Consider the following 17,312-nt stretch of genomic DNA (forward strand, 5'->3'; position numbering starts at 1 on the left):
CGAAGTTCACACCCTTGCGGATGCTAATCTCCGTTTGGAGCGGTGTGGAGGCACAATGCTCCCCAAGAAGCCACTAGGGCCACCGTAATCTCCTCACGCCCTCGCACAATGCAAGATGCCGTGATTACACTAAGGGACCCTTGAGGGCGGTCACCGAACCCGTACAAATGGCGACCCTTGGGGGCGGTCACCGAACCCGTACACTTTGGTAACCCTTGGGGGCGGTCACCGGTACCCGTCAAATTGCTCAGGGTGATCTCCACAACCTAATTGGAGACCCCGACGCTTGCCCGGAGCTTTACACCACAATGATTGAGCTCCGAACACCACCAACCGTCTAGGGCACCAAGGCACACAAGAGGAACAAGCTCTAGGGTGCCCAAACACCCAAGAGTAATAAGCTTCTCAAACTTCACTTCCACGTATCACCGTGGAGAACTCAAACTGATGCACCAAATGCAATGGCAAGGGCACACGGAGTGCCCAAGTCCTTCTCTCCCAAATCCCACCAAAGCAACTAATGCTAGGGAGGAAAATGAGAGGAAGAACGAAAGAAGAACACGAAGAACTTCAAGATCTAGATCCAAGGGGTTCCCCTCAATTAGAGGAGAAAGTGATTGGTGGAAACGTGGATCTAGATCTCCTCTCTCTTTTCCCTCAAGAACTAGCAAGAATCCATGGAGGGATTGAGAGTTAGCAAGCTCGAAGAAGGTCAACAATGGGGGAAGAACATGAGCTCAAAGGATTTGGTTCATTGGGGAAGAAGACCCCCTTTTATAGGACCTCCCGATTCCAACCGTTATGCTCAGGTCGTGCACAAGCGGTACTACCGCTTGGAGGAGCGGTACTACCGCTTAGCACGGTCAAAATAGCCCAAGCGAGAGAGAAAACACGAGATTTTGGTCCGGGGCGGTACTACCGCTTAGGAGCCATGGTAGTACTGCTCCGGAGCGGTACTACCGCTCAGGAGCAGCGGTAGTACCGCTCTGGAGCGGTAGTAAAAAATTACATCCGCTCTAGTCGCGGTAGTACCGATGCAGCCTTTACCAAAACAGCCATAACTTTTGCAAACGGACTCCGAATTCAACGAAACCAAGTTTGTTGGAAAGCTAACGACATGGGCTAACACAATATTGATAGAAATATCAAGAATAAGCAAATGAGAAAAGTCCCATAAGAAAATGGTGAGAACCCTTCATCGAATAAGACCGGTAAAACCTCCAACACCGAAAACATCATAGAAGACGCATGCGAACTCCGTTTTCGATGAACTCAAGCTTGTCATCAAGATGACCATAAGCTCTAAGACTCACAAAGATAACCAAAAAAGAAGCAAGAAACATGATGCAAGGATGCAATGGTTTGAGCTCTCTACTAATGATACGATCAAGCTACCAACTTGAGAGCCCCCCTTGATTGTACTGCAAACGATCCTATAACTCGGTCTCCCAACTACCACCACAAGACCGGTAAAATAGAAAACCTATCAAGGGAAAACCTTTGCCTTGCACATGGTCCACTTGAGCTAGATGAAGACGATCTTGACTCCCTCAAGTTTGACCACCTTTCTTGATTGCGTTGACTCGATGAAGACTAGATGATTGCTTCCCCATAGTTCACTATGGGTGAGCCACTCTTCGGCACATCTTCACAAGTCCATTGACACCACAATGGATGGCAAGATTCAAGCACTTGATCTCTTCGTGATGCTCCACTTGAACTTGCACACGGCAATCTTGATGACGATCACCACTTGATGTCATCCTTTCCATGGGTTGTATGATATCTTCCTCTTGACGCAAGCCCATGGATACGTACCTAACCCCACATACAACTCTCACATAGACCATGGGTTAGTACATAAAGTGTAATGGACAATGTTTACCATACCATGGGATCACTTGATCCCTCTCGGTACATCTTCTACGCTTTGTGAGTTGATCAACTTGATTCACTCTTGACTTAGTCTTGATCAACCTTGAATCTTTGCAACTCTCTTCATTTGGATGATGTCTTGAAGATAAACATGAATGATCACACAACCTTCTTCTTCAAGACATGCTTGCAATAAGCTCAACACTCGCATGACCAATCTTTGGATAATTCCTTAATAGCACCTTGGTCAACTCAAAAACTCCTTGAAACCAACACATGGACTTCAAGAAAAGCCTATGGACAAATCCTTCAAATACAACTCAAGACAACCATTAGTCCATAGAGATTGTCATCCATTACCAAAACCAAACATGGGGGCACCGCATGTTCTTTCAACCATGATCTCCATCATCATGATCTCCATCATCGTGTCTCCATGAAGTTGTTCGCCAACTATTACTTCTACTACTATGGCTAACGGCTTAGCAATAAAGTACGGTAATTACATGGCTTTTATTCATTGACACGCAGGTCATACAATAATTAAGACAACTCCTATGACTCCTACCGGTTGTCATACTCATCGACATGCAAGTCATGATTCCTATTACAAGAACATGATCAATCTCATACATCACATATATATCATTCATCACAACCTTTTTGGCCATATCACATCACAAGGCATATGCTGCAAAAACAAGTTAGACGTCCTCTAATTTTTGTTGCATGTTTTTACGTGGCTGCAATAGGGTTCTAGCAAGAACGTTTCTTACCTACGTAAAACCACAACGTGATATGCCAATTTCTATTTACCCTTCATAAGGACCCTTTTCATCGAATCTGATCCGATTAAAGTGGGAGAGACTGACACCTGCTAGCCACCTTATGCAACTAGTGCATGTCAGTCGGTGAAACATGTCTCACGTAAGCGTACATGTAAGGTCGGTCCGGGCCGCTTCATCCCACGATGACGCCGAAACAATATAAGACTAGTAGTGGCAAGAAAATTGACAATATCTATGCCCACAACAAGATTGTGTTCTACTCGTGCATAGAAACTACGCATAAACCTGGCTCTTGATGCCACTGCTGGAGAACGTTGCAGAAAATAAAAAAATTCTACGCTTCACCAAGATCAATCTATGGAGTCATCTAGCAACGAGAGAGAGGAGTGCATCTACATGCCCTTGTAGATCGCGAGCGGAAGCGTTCAAGAGAACATGGTTGAGGGAGTCGTACTCGTCGTGATCCAAATCACCGAAGATCCTAGTGCTGAACGGACAGCACCTCCGCGTTCAACACACGTACGGTTGGGAAGACGTCTCCTCCTTCTTGATCCAGCAAGGAGGAAGGAGATGTTGATGGAGATCCAGCAGCACAACGGCGTGGTGGTGGAAGTAGCGGCGATATCGGCAGGGCTTCACCAAGCTCAGCGAGAGGGAGAGGTGGTACGGGGGGAGAGGGAGGCGCCAGGGACTAGGGTGCGGCTGCCCTCCCTCCCCCATCTTTATATAGGGGCCCTAGGGGGTGCGCCGGCCCTCTAGAGATCCCATCTCAAGGGGGGGCGGCGGCCAACGGGGTAACTTGCCCCCCAAGCCAAGTGGGGCGCCCCCCACCCCTAGGGTTTCCAACCCTAAGTGCAGGGGGAGGCCCAAGGGGGGTGCACCAGCCCACCAGGGGCTGGTTCCCTTCCCTCTTCAGCCCACGGGGCCCTCCGGGATAGGTGGCCCCATCCGGTGGACCCCCGGGACCCTTCCGGTGGTCCCGGTACAATACCGGTGACCCCCGAAACTTTCCCGGTGGCCGAAACTGGACTTCCTATATACAATTCTTCACCTCCGGACCATTCCGGAAATCCTCGTGACGTCCGGGATCTCATCCGGGACTCCGAACAACTTTTAGGTTACCGCATACTAATATCTCTACAACCCTAGCATCACCGAACCTTAAGTGTGTAGACCCTACGGGTTCGGGAATCACGTAGACATGACCGAGACAGCTCTCCGGCCAATAACCAACAGCGGGATCTGGATACCCATGTTGGCTCCCACATGTTCCACAATGATCTCATCGAATGAACCACAATGTCGAGCATTCAAGTAATCCTGTATACAATTCCCTTTGTCAATCGGTACGTTACTTGCCCGAGATTCGATCGTCGGTATCCCAATACCTCGTTCAATCTCGTTACCGGCAAGTCACTTTACTCGTACCGTAATGCATGATCCCGTGACCAACCACTTAGTCACATTGAGCTCATTATGATGATGCATTACCGAGTGGGCCCAGAGATACCTCTCCGTCATACGGAGTGACAAATCCCAGTCTCGATCCGTGTCAACCCAACAGACACTTTCGGGGATACCTGTAGTATACCTTTATAGTCACCCAGTTATGTTGTGACGTTTGGTACACCCAAAGCACTCCTACGGTATCCGGGAGTTACACGATCTCATGGTCTAAGGAAATGATACTTGACATTGGAAAAGCTCTAGCAAACGAACTACACGATCTTGTGCTATGCTTAGGATTGGGTCTTGTCCATCACATCATTCTCCTAATGATGTGATCTCGTTATCAATGACATCCAATGTCCATACTCAGGAAACCATGACTATCTGTTAATCAACGAGCTAGTCAACTAGAGGCTTACTAGGGACATGTTGTGGTCTATATATGCACACATGTATTACAATTTTCGGATAACACAATTATAGCATGAATAACAGACAATTATCATGAACAAGGAAATATAATAATAATCATTTTATTATTGCCTCTAGGGCATATTTCCAACATAATGATGTCGCACACAAGTCAGCGCATACGTGAGCTCCTGGACAAAAAATCCGGTATGGCTAGGTCCATCTATGGATCTAGGAAGCGCGCTTCGGCATAGGGTCAGAGCTACCAAAACGATCACGTTGATAGAACACAAGCCAGGAATTAGAACCGAACACAACAACCGTCGACAGCATGCCACGACAGGTCCAAATACAGGGGTGCCGCGCACCCCCTGTGCTTCACCGATGAGGTGCTGGAACATGAATTCCCAGAAGGATTTAAACCCATGAATATAGAGGCATACGACGGAACGACAGACCCTGGGGTCTGGATTGAGGATTTTATCCTTCACATTCATATGGCCCGTGGAGATGATCTCTACGCCATTAAATACCTACCCCTTAAGTTGAAAGGACCAGCTCGTCATTGGTTGAAAAGCCTCCCCAAAAACTCAATTGGAAGTTGGGAAGAACTTGAGGATGCTTTTAGGGCCAATTTTCAAGGTACCTACGTCCGACCTCCGGATGCAGACGACCTAAGTCACATAATTCAACAGCCCGGAGAGTCATCCCGAAAACTTTGGAACATATTTCTTACTAAGAAGAATCAAATCGTCGACTGCCCGGATGCCGCAGCCTTAGCGGCCTTCAAGCACAGTGTCCGGGACGAATGGCTTGCCAGGCACCTCGGCCAGGAAAAGCCAAGGACAATGGCATCCTTAACAAGCCTCATGACCCGCTTTTGGGCGGGCGAGGACAGTTGGCTAGCCCGTAGTGGCACCAGCGACCCAGGCACATCTGAAGTCAAAGACGGCAACGGGAAGCCGTGGCGCAATAAAAACAAGCGTTGAAACAATGAAAACAGCCCAGATAACACGACGGTAAACACCGGATTCAGGGGCTCTCAACCCGGTCAACAGAAGAAGCCATTTAAAGGTAACATAGAAGGACCGTCCAGCCTAAATAAGATTCTGGACAAATTATGTCAGATTCATGGCACCTCCGAAAAACCTGCAAATCACACCCACAGAGAGTGTTGGGTTTTCAAGCAGGTCGGCAAGCTAAATGTCGAACACAAGGGGAGGGAGATGCCAAGTGAGGACGAGGATGAGCCCCGCCAGCCGAACACTGGGGGACAGAAAAAATTCCCACCAGAAGTCAAAGCAGTGAATATGATTAATGCAACTCACGTTCCAAAGAGAAGGCGCAAATGCGCACTCCAAGACGTATACGCTGTGGAGCCCGTCGCCCCCAAATTCAATCCCTGGCCGGCCTGCCTAATCACTTTTGATCGCACGGATCATCCGACTAGTATCCAGCACGGTGGATCAGCCGCCTTGGTGCTCGACCCAATAATCGACGGATACCATCTCACTCGAGTCCTTATGGATGGCGGCAGCAGTCTTAACCTGATATATTAGGACACTGTCTGCAAAATGGGGATAGACCCGTCAAGAATCAGTCAAAGCAACACTACCTTTAAAGGAGTGATACCAGGCGTCGAAGCCCACTGGACGGGCTCTCTAGTACTAGAGGTTGTATTTGGATCTCTCGACAACTTCATAAGCGAAGAACTAATCTTCGACATCGCTCCATTCCGAAGTGGCTATCACGCACTACTCGGAAGAACGGCCTTCGCCCGTTTTAATGTAGTACCGCACTATGCCTATCTTAAACTTAAGATGCCCGGTCCACGTGGTGTCATCACAGTTAGCGGAAATACAGAGCATTCCTTACATGCGGAAGAATATGTTGTGGCTATAGCAGCCGAACATTGAGCGGTCCCTCCAACCAAATAAATGGTCGGTCGTCAAGACCACGGACACGGTTGGACGAGTCCGGCGCTCCACTAAATGCAACAGCCCCGCTGGGATATCCCCATAAATGGTGCTAGGGGCTGCTCGCAAACAAAAAAAAGAAGAGGCCCATAGTTGGGCCTGACCTTATCAATACAATAACATATTGCATTTTCATGGTTCATTCAGATTAATGAACCCCTCGCATGAAGTCTTTCACCTGGGTTTTTCCTTTTTACAGATGATCATCGTGCTACACCCTTCCAGGATACGGCACAATGGAGATAAAGGCGCAGACGTGCAGCAGGGCCCCGCTCAAAGGTTTCTCTTTAGATTAAGACCCTACGTAAACCTTTTTTAATGTCTCATGTTGCTTCTTCCCCTCCGGAAACTTGACACAATTGAGAGGGATACTGGCGTTTTTCGGCATTTTTGTCACACCAGACTAATGCACATACCTGGAAACTCAGGGCTTATTATCGAGGGTGTTATTCAGCCCAGTATATGTTGTAAAGTCCGAATACCTTAGGGAGTGTTCGGCGTCGCGAGTTTGGCCTTATATGCATCAGCTCCGAATCATGTCTTTGGTCAAATGTTGGGTTTGCCCGGCTCCCGTGTTTTGCTACCTTACGTTCCGCTCTATCGGCTAAGGCGGCACCGGGAGAACTACTGCGATTGTGCCCTGGTTCATCTGGATGAGCACCTCAGTAGAGAAAGTCAAAAACTGACTGTCATGATACAGCGCGAGACTGGTCAACCACTTGATGACAAAGCGGAATCTTCACGATTCCTCCGCATTAACGAAGGACTGGTTTCCCGGTCATGTACGTACGCGCACCACCTTCGGGTGAACGCGGAAGTACCAGGGGCTATATAGTAGCCCCACCGTCAAACTCCTATGGCTAAGTGAAAGTGTTAAAGCTATATAGTCCGATTGCCTGGTTCACCGCGCTACCACCTCCTTAACGGACCAAGACGTTGGATCAAGTGTGACTACACATTTTCTCGAACACCCCCGCATTATATGTGTGGGGGCTGAAGCAGACGATTGCTAAGTTGCAGGTTATATACATACATAAACGGCCGCACAGGAGGCACTACAATACTTTCGGGCAAAAGTATAAACACAACCTTTATAATCAAAATAGCATTGTCTTTACAATTGAGACACATGTCACTCGAACATGGCACTGTTCGAGCACTGAGACTCTATTAAACAGGCGCCTTCTAAGATTTCTTCAAAATAGTGCTCGCCAGGTCCTGGCCTTCCGCCGCACCCTGGGTTGCAATAGCGGTGGTCTCCATCCCAGCCCAGTATGTTTTAACACGGACAAGAGCCATCCGCACACCCTCTATGCACGCCGACCTCTTCACAGCATCGATATGCGACATAGCACCAAGGAATTGTTGCACTAATCCAAAATAGTTGTCCGGCCTTGGTCCACGTGGCCAAATATGATCCACTACAGACCTCATAGCAAGCCCGAACAACCTGTGGAGTTCGGCCCATGTGGACATCCTTTCATTCAACGGCAGCGGACGCGTCGGGGCACTGAACTGCGACCAGAATAATCTTTCTGTCTGATGGTCTTTCCGATCTTTGTAAAACTCAGTCGCATCAGCAGCACTCTTGGCCAGGTCCGCATATGTGTCTGCAACACTCCACAACTGATCTAGAGGGGCATACTTCGGATCTCCAAACTTCAACCACAACAAAAAGGGCCTCCCAGCCGTGATATCTCTGGCTTCACGAAGCTCCTCCCTTATCCCTCTCATTTCAGAGCGGGTTTCCTTGGCTGCCTCTAGGGCCTTCTTCAGGTCGGCTGCTCTCGCTTGGTTGTCCCTTTCAAGGAGCTCATAGCGGTCGGCGGCATCTTTCAGCTCAACAGCCATCTCGGCTATCCTTTCCTCGCTCTGGCGATGAGCAGCCTGTTCGGCTCTCAACTCTTTGACCGCCTTCAGGGCGGCCACATCACTTATCCGAGCTTGTTCCTTGGCTCGGGCAAGCTCCGCCCGAAGGGTCTCTACGGCAGCAGCTCCATCTGCGGTCACAATATATTATAAGATACTAGCATAATGCTCCTCTTACAATTTACTGGCAAGACGAACATACATACCCTGGGCCTCGTCAAGCCGCTTGTTAACAAGCGCGATGTCGGCATCCACCACGTCCAGCTGCCACTTCAGTTCGGCAAAATCAGCAGTCCGGTCAATAGTCGGACAATCAGCCGCCTGCACATAAAAAGCAGCGCGATTATTACCTGAGATTACGATCCTCTGTTTGCCACCTCTAGATGGCAACCAGAGTCTCAGGGGCTACTATCTATACAGAGCACACCTAGCATATGCGGTACCGTCAGAAATACATATATTATTTTGCGTACCTCAAAGCCGCCCAGCAGACTTGTAAAAGCTACATTCAATCCGCTTTTGGCGGACGAAATCCTCTCAATCACCGTACCCATTAAGGTACGATGTGTCTACGAGATGGCTGCTCGCTCCAGGAGACCCATCAGTGTGTCCGGCTGTATGTCGGACAATTCCGGAATCTTTCTATCGCTCTCCTTGGGAGCCGGATAATCCAAACTTCGGGCAGCCGAAGTGTCAACTTCTGGCCTCGGCGGATCAGGAGAAACCCTCCGTGACGACACCTCGGGGTCATCCGCCCCATGTGACGGGGAGGCAGGGGGAGGCGTTTCGCTCTCCATCATCTCCGGAAGAAGACCCCCCAAAGACGAACTCTGTGGAGAAGGGCTACAAGCCGGACTGCAACAAATATGTTTCGGTTATTATCCTTAGAGACAGAACGGGATAAATTTACCAAAGTACCTTTTTACTTACGGCTCGGTGGAGGGTTGGCCCCCTTGCGGGCACTGTGCGGTAAGGACGCCCTCTGGGGCAGGGCCCCTTGGCGAGGGTTTCTTCCCTTGTTTGGAAGCCTCCATTTCCATGTCTTCAGAGGCGGCCCTTTTCTTACCTTGAGGAGAGGGGATTTTAGATTCCCCTCCCCGATTATCCTCCTTCGTGGAGGCACTTACTCCCCCAATTTGGATGTGTAAAATATGAGGCCCACCTGTGGCTTCTCCATTCCTCCCCTTATCTTCTCTTGATGGCATCTGATACGGCGCGCGCTCAAGCATCCTGGTCAACAAAGGATCCGGCGAGCCTTCAGGAAAAGGGGTCGAACACCTAATCCTCTCCGCCTTCCTTATCCGGTCCCGGCGGAGAGCAATTTTTCAGAATGTTGTTATAAAAAACATAAAGGACGATGTGTTCGGTAGCGGGATTACTTACTTGGGTATCCGGACGGTTGCAGTTGAGACCCATGTCCTCGGTGGTATCCGGACACTTTATTCGTGATCCGAAGAAAGACCCATACATCTCTTTGAGCGTCATGCCGAAGAATTGTTGAACGGTTTGCGGTCCTTCTGGGTTGAACTACCACATATGGAGAGGTCGACGTTGGTAGGGCAGGACCCGACGAACCAGCATTACTTGCATTATCGTGACGAGACTGACATCCTTCTTGAGAAGGTCTCGGATGCGGCTTTGCTGTGTCAGCATGTCATTAACTGGCCCCCAGTCCAGCCCCTTGTTGACCCATGACGCCAGCTACGGCGGAGGGCCCGAGCGGAACGCTGGAGCGGCCGCCCACTTTGTACCTCGGGGAGCTGTGATGTAAAACCACTCCCATTGCCATAAGTCGGGAGTTTCCATGAAGGAACCCTTTGGCCACGGGGCATCGGTGCCTTTGCTTATTATAGCGCCTCTGCACTCTGCATGACGCCCGTCGATCACCTTCGGCCTCACATTGAAAGTCTTGAGCCATAGGCCGAAGTGGGGGGTGATGCGGAGGAAGGCTTCACACACGACGATAAACAATGAGATGTGAAGGATGGAATCCGGAGCTAGATCGTGGAAATCTAGCCCGTAATAGAACATAAGCCCTCTCACGAAGGGATCAAGACTAAAACCTAACCCTTGGAGGAAGTGGGAAATAAATATGACACTCTCGTTGGGTTCGGGAGTGGGGATGACCTGCCCTTGAGCAGGTAGCCTGTGCGGGATTTTGGCGGTGAGATACCTGGCCTCCCTAAGCTTCTTGATGTCCTCCTCTGTGACAAAGGAGGCCATCCACCGGCCTTGAAGGTTGGATCTGGACATGGTTGAAGGTTCAAAGTGTCTAGCTTGAGCCTTGGGTGTTGGAACTCGAGGTGCGGGAGGGGGAGGATCGAGCGTGGGAAGAAAAGGATAGGCCTTGGCCCCCTTATAAAGAGGACGAATATCAAGCGTCCCCCGCGTGACCGTTTGGGACTTGCCTAAAATCGAGGAGTCATATTAAATAAAACACGGTTGGGTTACCCACACCTGTATTGACGAGAATCCCGTGATAAGGGGGGCATGATCTCTGCTTCGACAAGACGTGTCAATAAAACCGCCTCGTAGTGGCTGGTTATGAAAAATGGTTCGAATAAAGACCGGACCGCGGCGTGATGTCAGCAGATCGGATCTGTGGAATATTGTACTCTCTACGGTGGTATGTGGAATTTGTTTTGCAGAGCCGAACACGATTCTCGTGTTCAAAATCTTCTATGGAGTATTCGGAGAAGGAACCCGCCTTGCAATGCCAAAGACAATCTGCGCGTCAGACTCATTGTCATTGAAGCCTGGTTCAGGGGCTACTGAGGGAGTCCTGGATTAAGGGGTCCTCGGACAGCCGGACTATATACTTTGGTCGGACTGTTGGACTATGAAGATACAAGATTGAACATTTTGTCCTGTGTCCGGATGGGACTCTCCTTTGCGTGGAAGGCAAGCCTGGCAATTCGGATATGTAGATCTCCTTCTCTGTAACCGACTCTGTGTAACCCCTAGCCCCCTCCGGTGTCTATATAAACCGGAGGGTTTAGTCCGTACGACAAGAACAATCATAATCATAGGCTAGCTTCTAGGGTTTAGCCTCTACGATCTCGTGGTAGATCTTGTAATACTCATATCATCAAGATCAATCAAGCAGGAAGTAGGGTATTACCTCCATCGAGAGGGCCCGAACCTGCGTAAAACATCGTGTCCCCTGCCTCCTGTTACCATTAGCCTTAGACGCACAGTTCGGGACCCCCTACCCGAGATCCGCCGGTTTTGACACCGACAGTTACAGTAATGTAAGAGCCATATGAGAGCAATCAACTGCTCACCTCCTTGATGACCTTGTTGTTGGTCAAATGGATCCTTTACTTGTTGAGATTTGCATAACCTATCTTCTAGATCAAGCAGTGGCGAGTGTGTTTTTGCAACTTTGTGTTGCTTTTGATCCCATGTGTGGGGTGTTCATCGGACTGGCTGAGCAATCAACGGATACACTGATGCACGAGCTATCCCAGATGCACTAGATACGATTTCCTAGATCAACTCCTCACGCTCTTTAGGTTCGGGCACCTGCAGATATAATGATTCTGTTTGTTTAATTAGCTACAAACGAAACATCACAAACTTTTAAAGTACCACCCCCCCCCCCCCCCCAAAAAAAAATCCTTGACTAGTTGACGACGGAAGTACAAACATTCATCGCATATAACTTGTTGTAAAGATAATTAGCTTAACAAATGCAAGGGTTGATTCATAAAGAGTATTAGTTTCAGACTACACTACCCACAAAGTGTTAAACTTCCAGCCTCCAAAAATGGATAAAAATATATCTAATCAAAGTTGGATAATGATAACATCAGTTCAATCATTAAATATTGAAGGCATGTATCATGTACCAACACAATAAAAAATGTACACTTGTAACATACCCATATGCAACATATGGCTTGACCCTGCGGATGATGATTGTGGCTTTGTTAGCCTTCAAGAACACTGCGAACGGAGCGTAGATCAGATGGTTAGATTTCGTGCAGTGGAACCAGCCACCAGGATTCAAGTCCTATACTTGACATTGGTGCTCGCATTTTCTTGGATTTATTCCAGGCTTTTCCGTGATGTTTGTTCAGTGGGAGGAGATGTTCTTGTCGACTATGAGACGCTTGTGGTGACTTCGTCAATCTCAAAATGTTGTTCCGATTTAGTATCTCAGAGATCCTTATAGGGGTAGGTTGTGTGTGTGTGTGTGTTCATAGGGATGAGTGTATGTGAGTTTCTGCGATTCTATTGTTACAAAAAAAACTTCAAGAACATCCATTTAATATCTGCCCAACCAAACGTGGATTGTCTTCAAATCGGACTTCCGTCAAATTGATTTTGTTGTGTTATTTTCCTCTTTTTTAGACTACGCCAGTTGCAAATTCCTTTCTATGTCTTTTCTGGGTTGTGTGCACCGCAATGTAGAGGCCAATTATGAACCTTTTCACTTGTATTGCCCTCATGCGTGTTTTTTTGTCATAAAAACTTCCTTTATTGAAAGAAAAAAATGTGGCCATAAATATACATTGCAGTCCTCACATTTTAGTCATCTGGGGAGAATGGGATATGCTTATCATAAACTTATCGCACTTGCGTACTTAAGCTTGAGTCGGTGTATCTTTTTAAGCCAATGGAACGATCTAACTTTGTCATAAATTGTGCCCTCACCAAACCTATTTCCCATCGTTCTACAGAACTGATGTCCGCGGTAGCTTCCAAGCAAGAACATTCTATCTAATTTCATACTTGGTTTTTGGCTTCTTTCGATCTATCATGCTTGGCCTAAGATCATAACTTTAATTCTGATTATTAATACTATAATATAGCTATCGACCGGCTAGTGTTTCTAACTCTAGTTCTACGTACTAATCTTAATCTCCCCAGCAGATAAACAAAAACATCTGGTCATTAGTTTGTTTTTCTTGCAAAGAACACGGACATAAATCTCTACGAAATTGCACAACCATAGATCATTGAAGACTTCTATCGTGAGAGCTAATTTTTGAAATTTCTAGAGGGAACAAATATTTGAATTAGACGAAAGAAAATATTATGCAGATTGGTAATCAGGCTTCATTAGATGTTTAAGTTATTTAGAACATTTTTAAAATAAAAGAAATCGCACAACAATCGTTCATTGCCGAAATTCAGTTTCTTATAGCATCTACAGCCGAACGCCCCAAACCCATAAACAGATGCAAAAGCCGGTACCAATCGGAGATTTAGGAATTGACATCAACAATCATCTCGTGATCTAGAAAGCGATCTTGATGGATTGCCCAAGAATGTTCGGACTGACAGTATGTGTAGCCGCAACTCCATCGAAGACATTGATAGTGCAAGCTTTGTTGTGTATAGGAGAAGGAGTTCTCGTTGGCATCACACGGCACGAATATTGAATGTATTTCCCCATACCTCCTAATCCGATTATGCTCATCGGCTGGATGTTGTGTGACCTCTGGTTGTTCTAATACTAGCCAACAAATCATCCTCGTTTTTAGAGGATTTGAGTGGGGATGAGGAGCCATATATATAGTCTCGGTAGTGTATACATGTACTGTTGCCACAGCGAACGTGCACATGCTTCATCAATCCCCCCTTAGGTACGGACATTGTTTGCTGGAAGCATGAATCGTTTGCCTCTTACCACTCGGGTACGGGGACAGAGGGGCTTTGCACTCTAATTTACTCCCACTGTTCCTAATATTACTTAAAGAAATATAAGTTATCTAAACGAGAGAGTACTAGTCTCTTTAGAGATTTCAATATGGACTATATACGGATCAAATGAGTGAATCTCCACTCTAAACTATACCTATATATGTAGTTCATATTGAAATATCTAGAAAAACTTATATTTACACCCTAAATTATGCCTATATATATGTAGTCCATATTGAAATCTCTAGAAAGACTTATATTTAGACATGGAGGGAGTACTTTGTAAATCAGTTTGTTTGTGCGTTAAGACCTGTGATGGGGATTGAGCTGAATCAACCGAAATACAATGTGTTCACCGGCAATAAGAAAAACCGAGACTTTGCAAAGCCCGCATCCTAGGCTGACAACAACGAGAAACATATTCTCAGCACATAGCAGAAGATTAAATACATCTCATAACATCCACATACAAAGTCAGACAGATTCATCCAAACATGCATATCATGGTTCCGAAATATCAAAACTGCATCCACCATCCACTTCCTAATGTAAAGCAGGCTTAACAAACAAAACATCTTCCGAATACAAGGATCGATGATCAACCTAGTTCATCCTCCTGACGAGCTGGTTGATGTAGTTCTCGCGGTTGCCAGCGTCACCGCCCTCGACGTAGTGGTTCCTCTTCTTCTTGAGGCCTCCCAGCGGCGCCTTCAGCTTGAATGGCCACAGGAAGTTGCTGGCCTCCTTGAAGTGAAGGCCAACGGTCAGGATCTCGTGGACAAGGTCCTTAATGCAGATGATGTTGTACTTTCCAAGACCCTGACAATTATTAGACAACCAAAATTGTCAGAATCACACCAAAGTTGCATTTGGAGATGCAAAGTAAAGAGCCATATGTTGGGCAATCGACTGCTCACCTCCTTAGTGACCTTGTTATTGGTTAGAGGAATCCTTTGCTTGTTGAGCTTTCCATAGCCTCTCTTGTAGATCAAATCCCTCACGATCTTCAAGTTCGGGTACCTATTATATCCATTTAGCTCTAGTGCCCATGCCATGAGGTCCTCAAGTTGTCGCTATGACGCGGAGTACGAAAAATTGCTTCAACATCGAGGGGAAGAAAAGCCTGGTGCGGGAGTGGTATATCCCTGCCGTGTTTGTCATCCATGAACCCAAAGACTCTCCGATGGAGGCATCTTCCCCGAGGAATAACGGGTTTAGCCGAGAAGCAAGGAGGGATCCATGTATATTGCACCAAATCCGGAATTTATGTCCAGCCAATATGCCAAATCGGCCCTTACTGGAGAAGATCGAATCCTTGCTGACCTTGTGTGTGCCTCTTCAAAAATGGTGTGACCGCACAGCCTGTTCTCCACCCACATTACCTATATCAAATGTTCAAGGTCTTCAGCAATGTTTGTGGTCTTGAATATATTTTTGAATGAGATTTTGGGAGGATTATTTCACGGTGTGCGTGGAAAACACAACATGATTGAACAAATCATAAGTACCTCACCTCCTTGAAGGCTATGACTTAATCACGCATAGGCTACGTTCAACAATGACATAGTTCTGATGAGTTCCGGTGGAACCTTCACAAGAACTGGAAGTTCTCAGTCAGATCTATATACCGGATTTTCCTCCACTACGATGCCCCAATTAATTGAAAAAATATGAAGCTTAAAACCCTTGTCCTCGTGGGGGCGCTAGCACTGTATTAGTGTCTTTGACTATTTAAAAATTATCGGCTTTTTCAAAAGAAAGAAAAAAAACTCCATTGCAGATTGCCTTTTCATGTAGCGCTGACTCTGTTTTTAGTGTACTCTACACCGACCGGAGCACCTGGCAGTTCCCTATGCGAAATGTATGCATATGCAGCGTGCGTCCAAGAGATATTTACCAAACATGGATCGTCTTCAGATCGGACTTCCGTCACATTGAGTTGGCTGTGTTATTTTCCTTTTTGTTGTAGACTAGCCAGTCTTGCCTGGGTTGTGTACGTTCTAGCGATATAGAGGCTAATTGTGAACTTTTCACTTGTATTGCTCTGGTGTGTGTTTTGTGTCATGAAAACTACCTTTATGAAAAAAGCATTGTCACGCATATACATTGTAGTCCTCGAATTGTAGTCGTCTGGGGATAATGGGATATGCTTCCTCATGAAGCTCCTAAACTCATCGCACTTGTGCACTCAGCTAATCTTGGGTCATTGTTGTTTAAGCAAATGAAACGATGTACTTTGTCTATTAAGGGTGCTCTCAGCTAACCTATCTCGCATTCTCGCGTCATACTACGAAACTGATGTCCACGGCAGCTTCCAAGCCAGAACATACTAGAAAATTTTATACTATGACTTTTTTTGCCTTCTTTCGATGTGCCATGCTTGGCTTAAGGTCAAAACATTAATTCGTTGGCTACTATAATATAGTAGCTATTGACTGGCTAGTGTTTCTAACTCTAGTTCTACGGGTTTTTTTTTTGTTTGTTTGTTTTTTTTAAACGAGGCAAAAGACTTGCCATTTTTATTGATTAAGAAGAAGTGAGAATTGCCTGGTTAATTGACGGAAAACCGGGCTAAAACCAATACAACCCAACCCATATAACATGGGCACCACCGGCCAACCTGACCACCGACATGAAACATGAGCTGCAAAGAAGAAAAGACATCCGCCGGGAAGTCGCAAGCGTCATCGTCATCACCGGTTACCTCCGAACGGGCGACTCCGACTTCACCATAGAGCTCCACCAACGAAGCCTCCCCCACAAACAGCTACACAGAGCAATGACGGCACATGCCAACAGATGGCCACACGCGCCAACAACCGACAACTCCGACTTTGACGACGATCCTCACAAGGGAACCAAGCTCCTCTTGACGCCATCATCGTTGCCAAACAGAAATTGGCGCCCCCGAAACGGCCGCCTCAGCAAACCACGCGGCGAAGATGCCGCCCTTCCACGCGGCGAAGATGCCGCCATCCCACGCGGCGAAGATGCCGCCATCCACCGGTCTCAGGTTGTAGACGGCTCCAAGACGATGCCCCCAAGGAGGAAGAAGACGTGAAGACGCCTTCATCGCCCGATCCCGCAGATCAGAGGTTTCCCTCCGGAGCCAAGGCCGCGGGGTGAGGGATGGAGCACCATACATCAGCGACGCTTCCAAGAAAGAGTGCGACGCCCAATCTCCACTGAGAAAAACAAGACGTATGGTCATTATTTTGTTGCTCTTGCAAACAACGCGGACATAAATCTCTACGAAATCACAAAACCATAGATCATTGAAGACTTTTACAGG

General features: G+C 47.2%; 1 protein-coding gene and 1 pseudogene across 1 annotated transcript; both read right to left on the bottom strand.

Annotated features, from left to right (window-relative positions):
- Nucleotides 1-13,043, bottom strand: part of LOC123115151 (60S ribosomal protein L7-3-like) — a 92,808-nt pseudogene extending 79,765 nt beyond the window's left edge.
- A 1,464-nt stretch (nucleotides 13,044-14,507) lies between these two features.
- Nucleotides 14,508-15,075, bottom strand: LOC123115152 (60S ribosomal protein L7-3-like). The gene is made up of 2 exons (XM_044536395.1): nucleotides 14,938-15,075; nucleotides 14,508-14,839 (listed from the first exon to the last, which is right to left on the bottom strand). The coding sequence occupies exons 1-2, from the start codon at nucleotides 15,073-15,075 to the stop codon at nucleotides 14,624-14,626; spliced, it is 354 nt and encodes a 117-aa protein (XP_044392330.1). The 3' UTR covers nucleotides 14,508-14,623.
- Nucleotides 15,076-17,312: the final 2,237 nt, after the last annotated feature.

Source organism: Triticum aestivum, chromosome 5B, assembly GCF_018294505.1.
Source record: "Triticum aestivum cultivar Chinese Spring chromosome 5B, IWGSC CS RefSeq v2.1, whole genome shotgun sequence".
Classification (NCBI taxonomy): Eukaryota; Viridiplantae; Streptophyta; class Magnoliopsida; order Poales; family Poaceae; genus Triticum; species Triticum aestivum.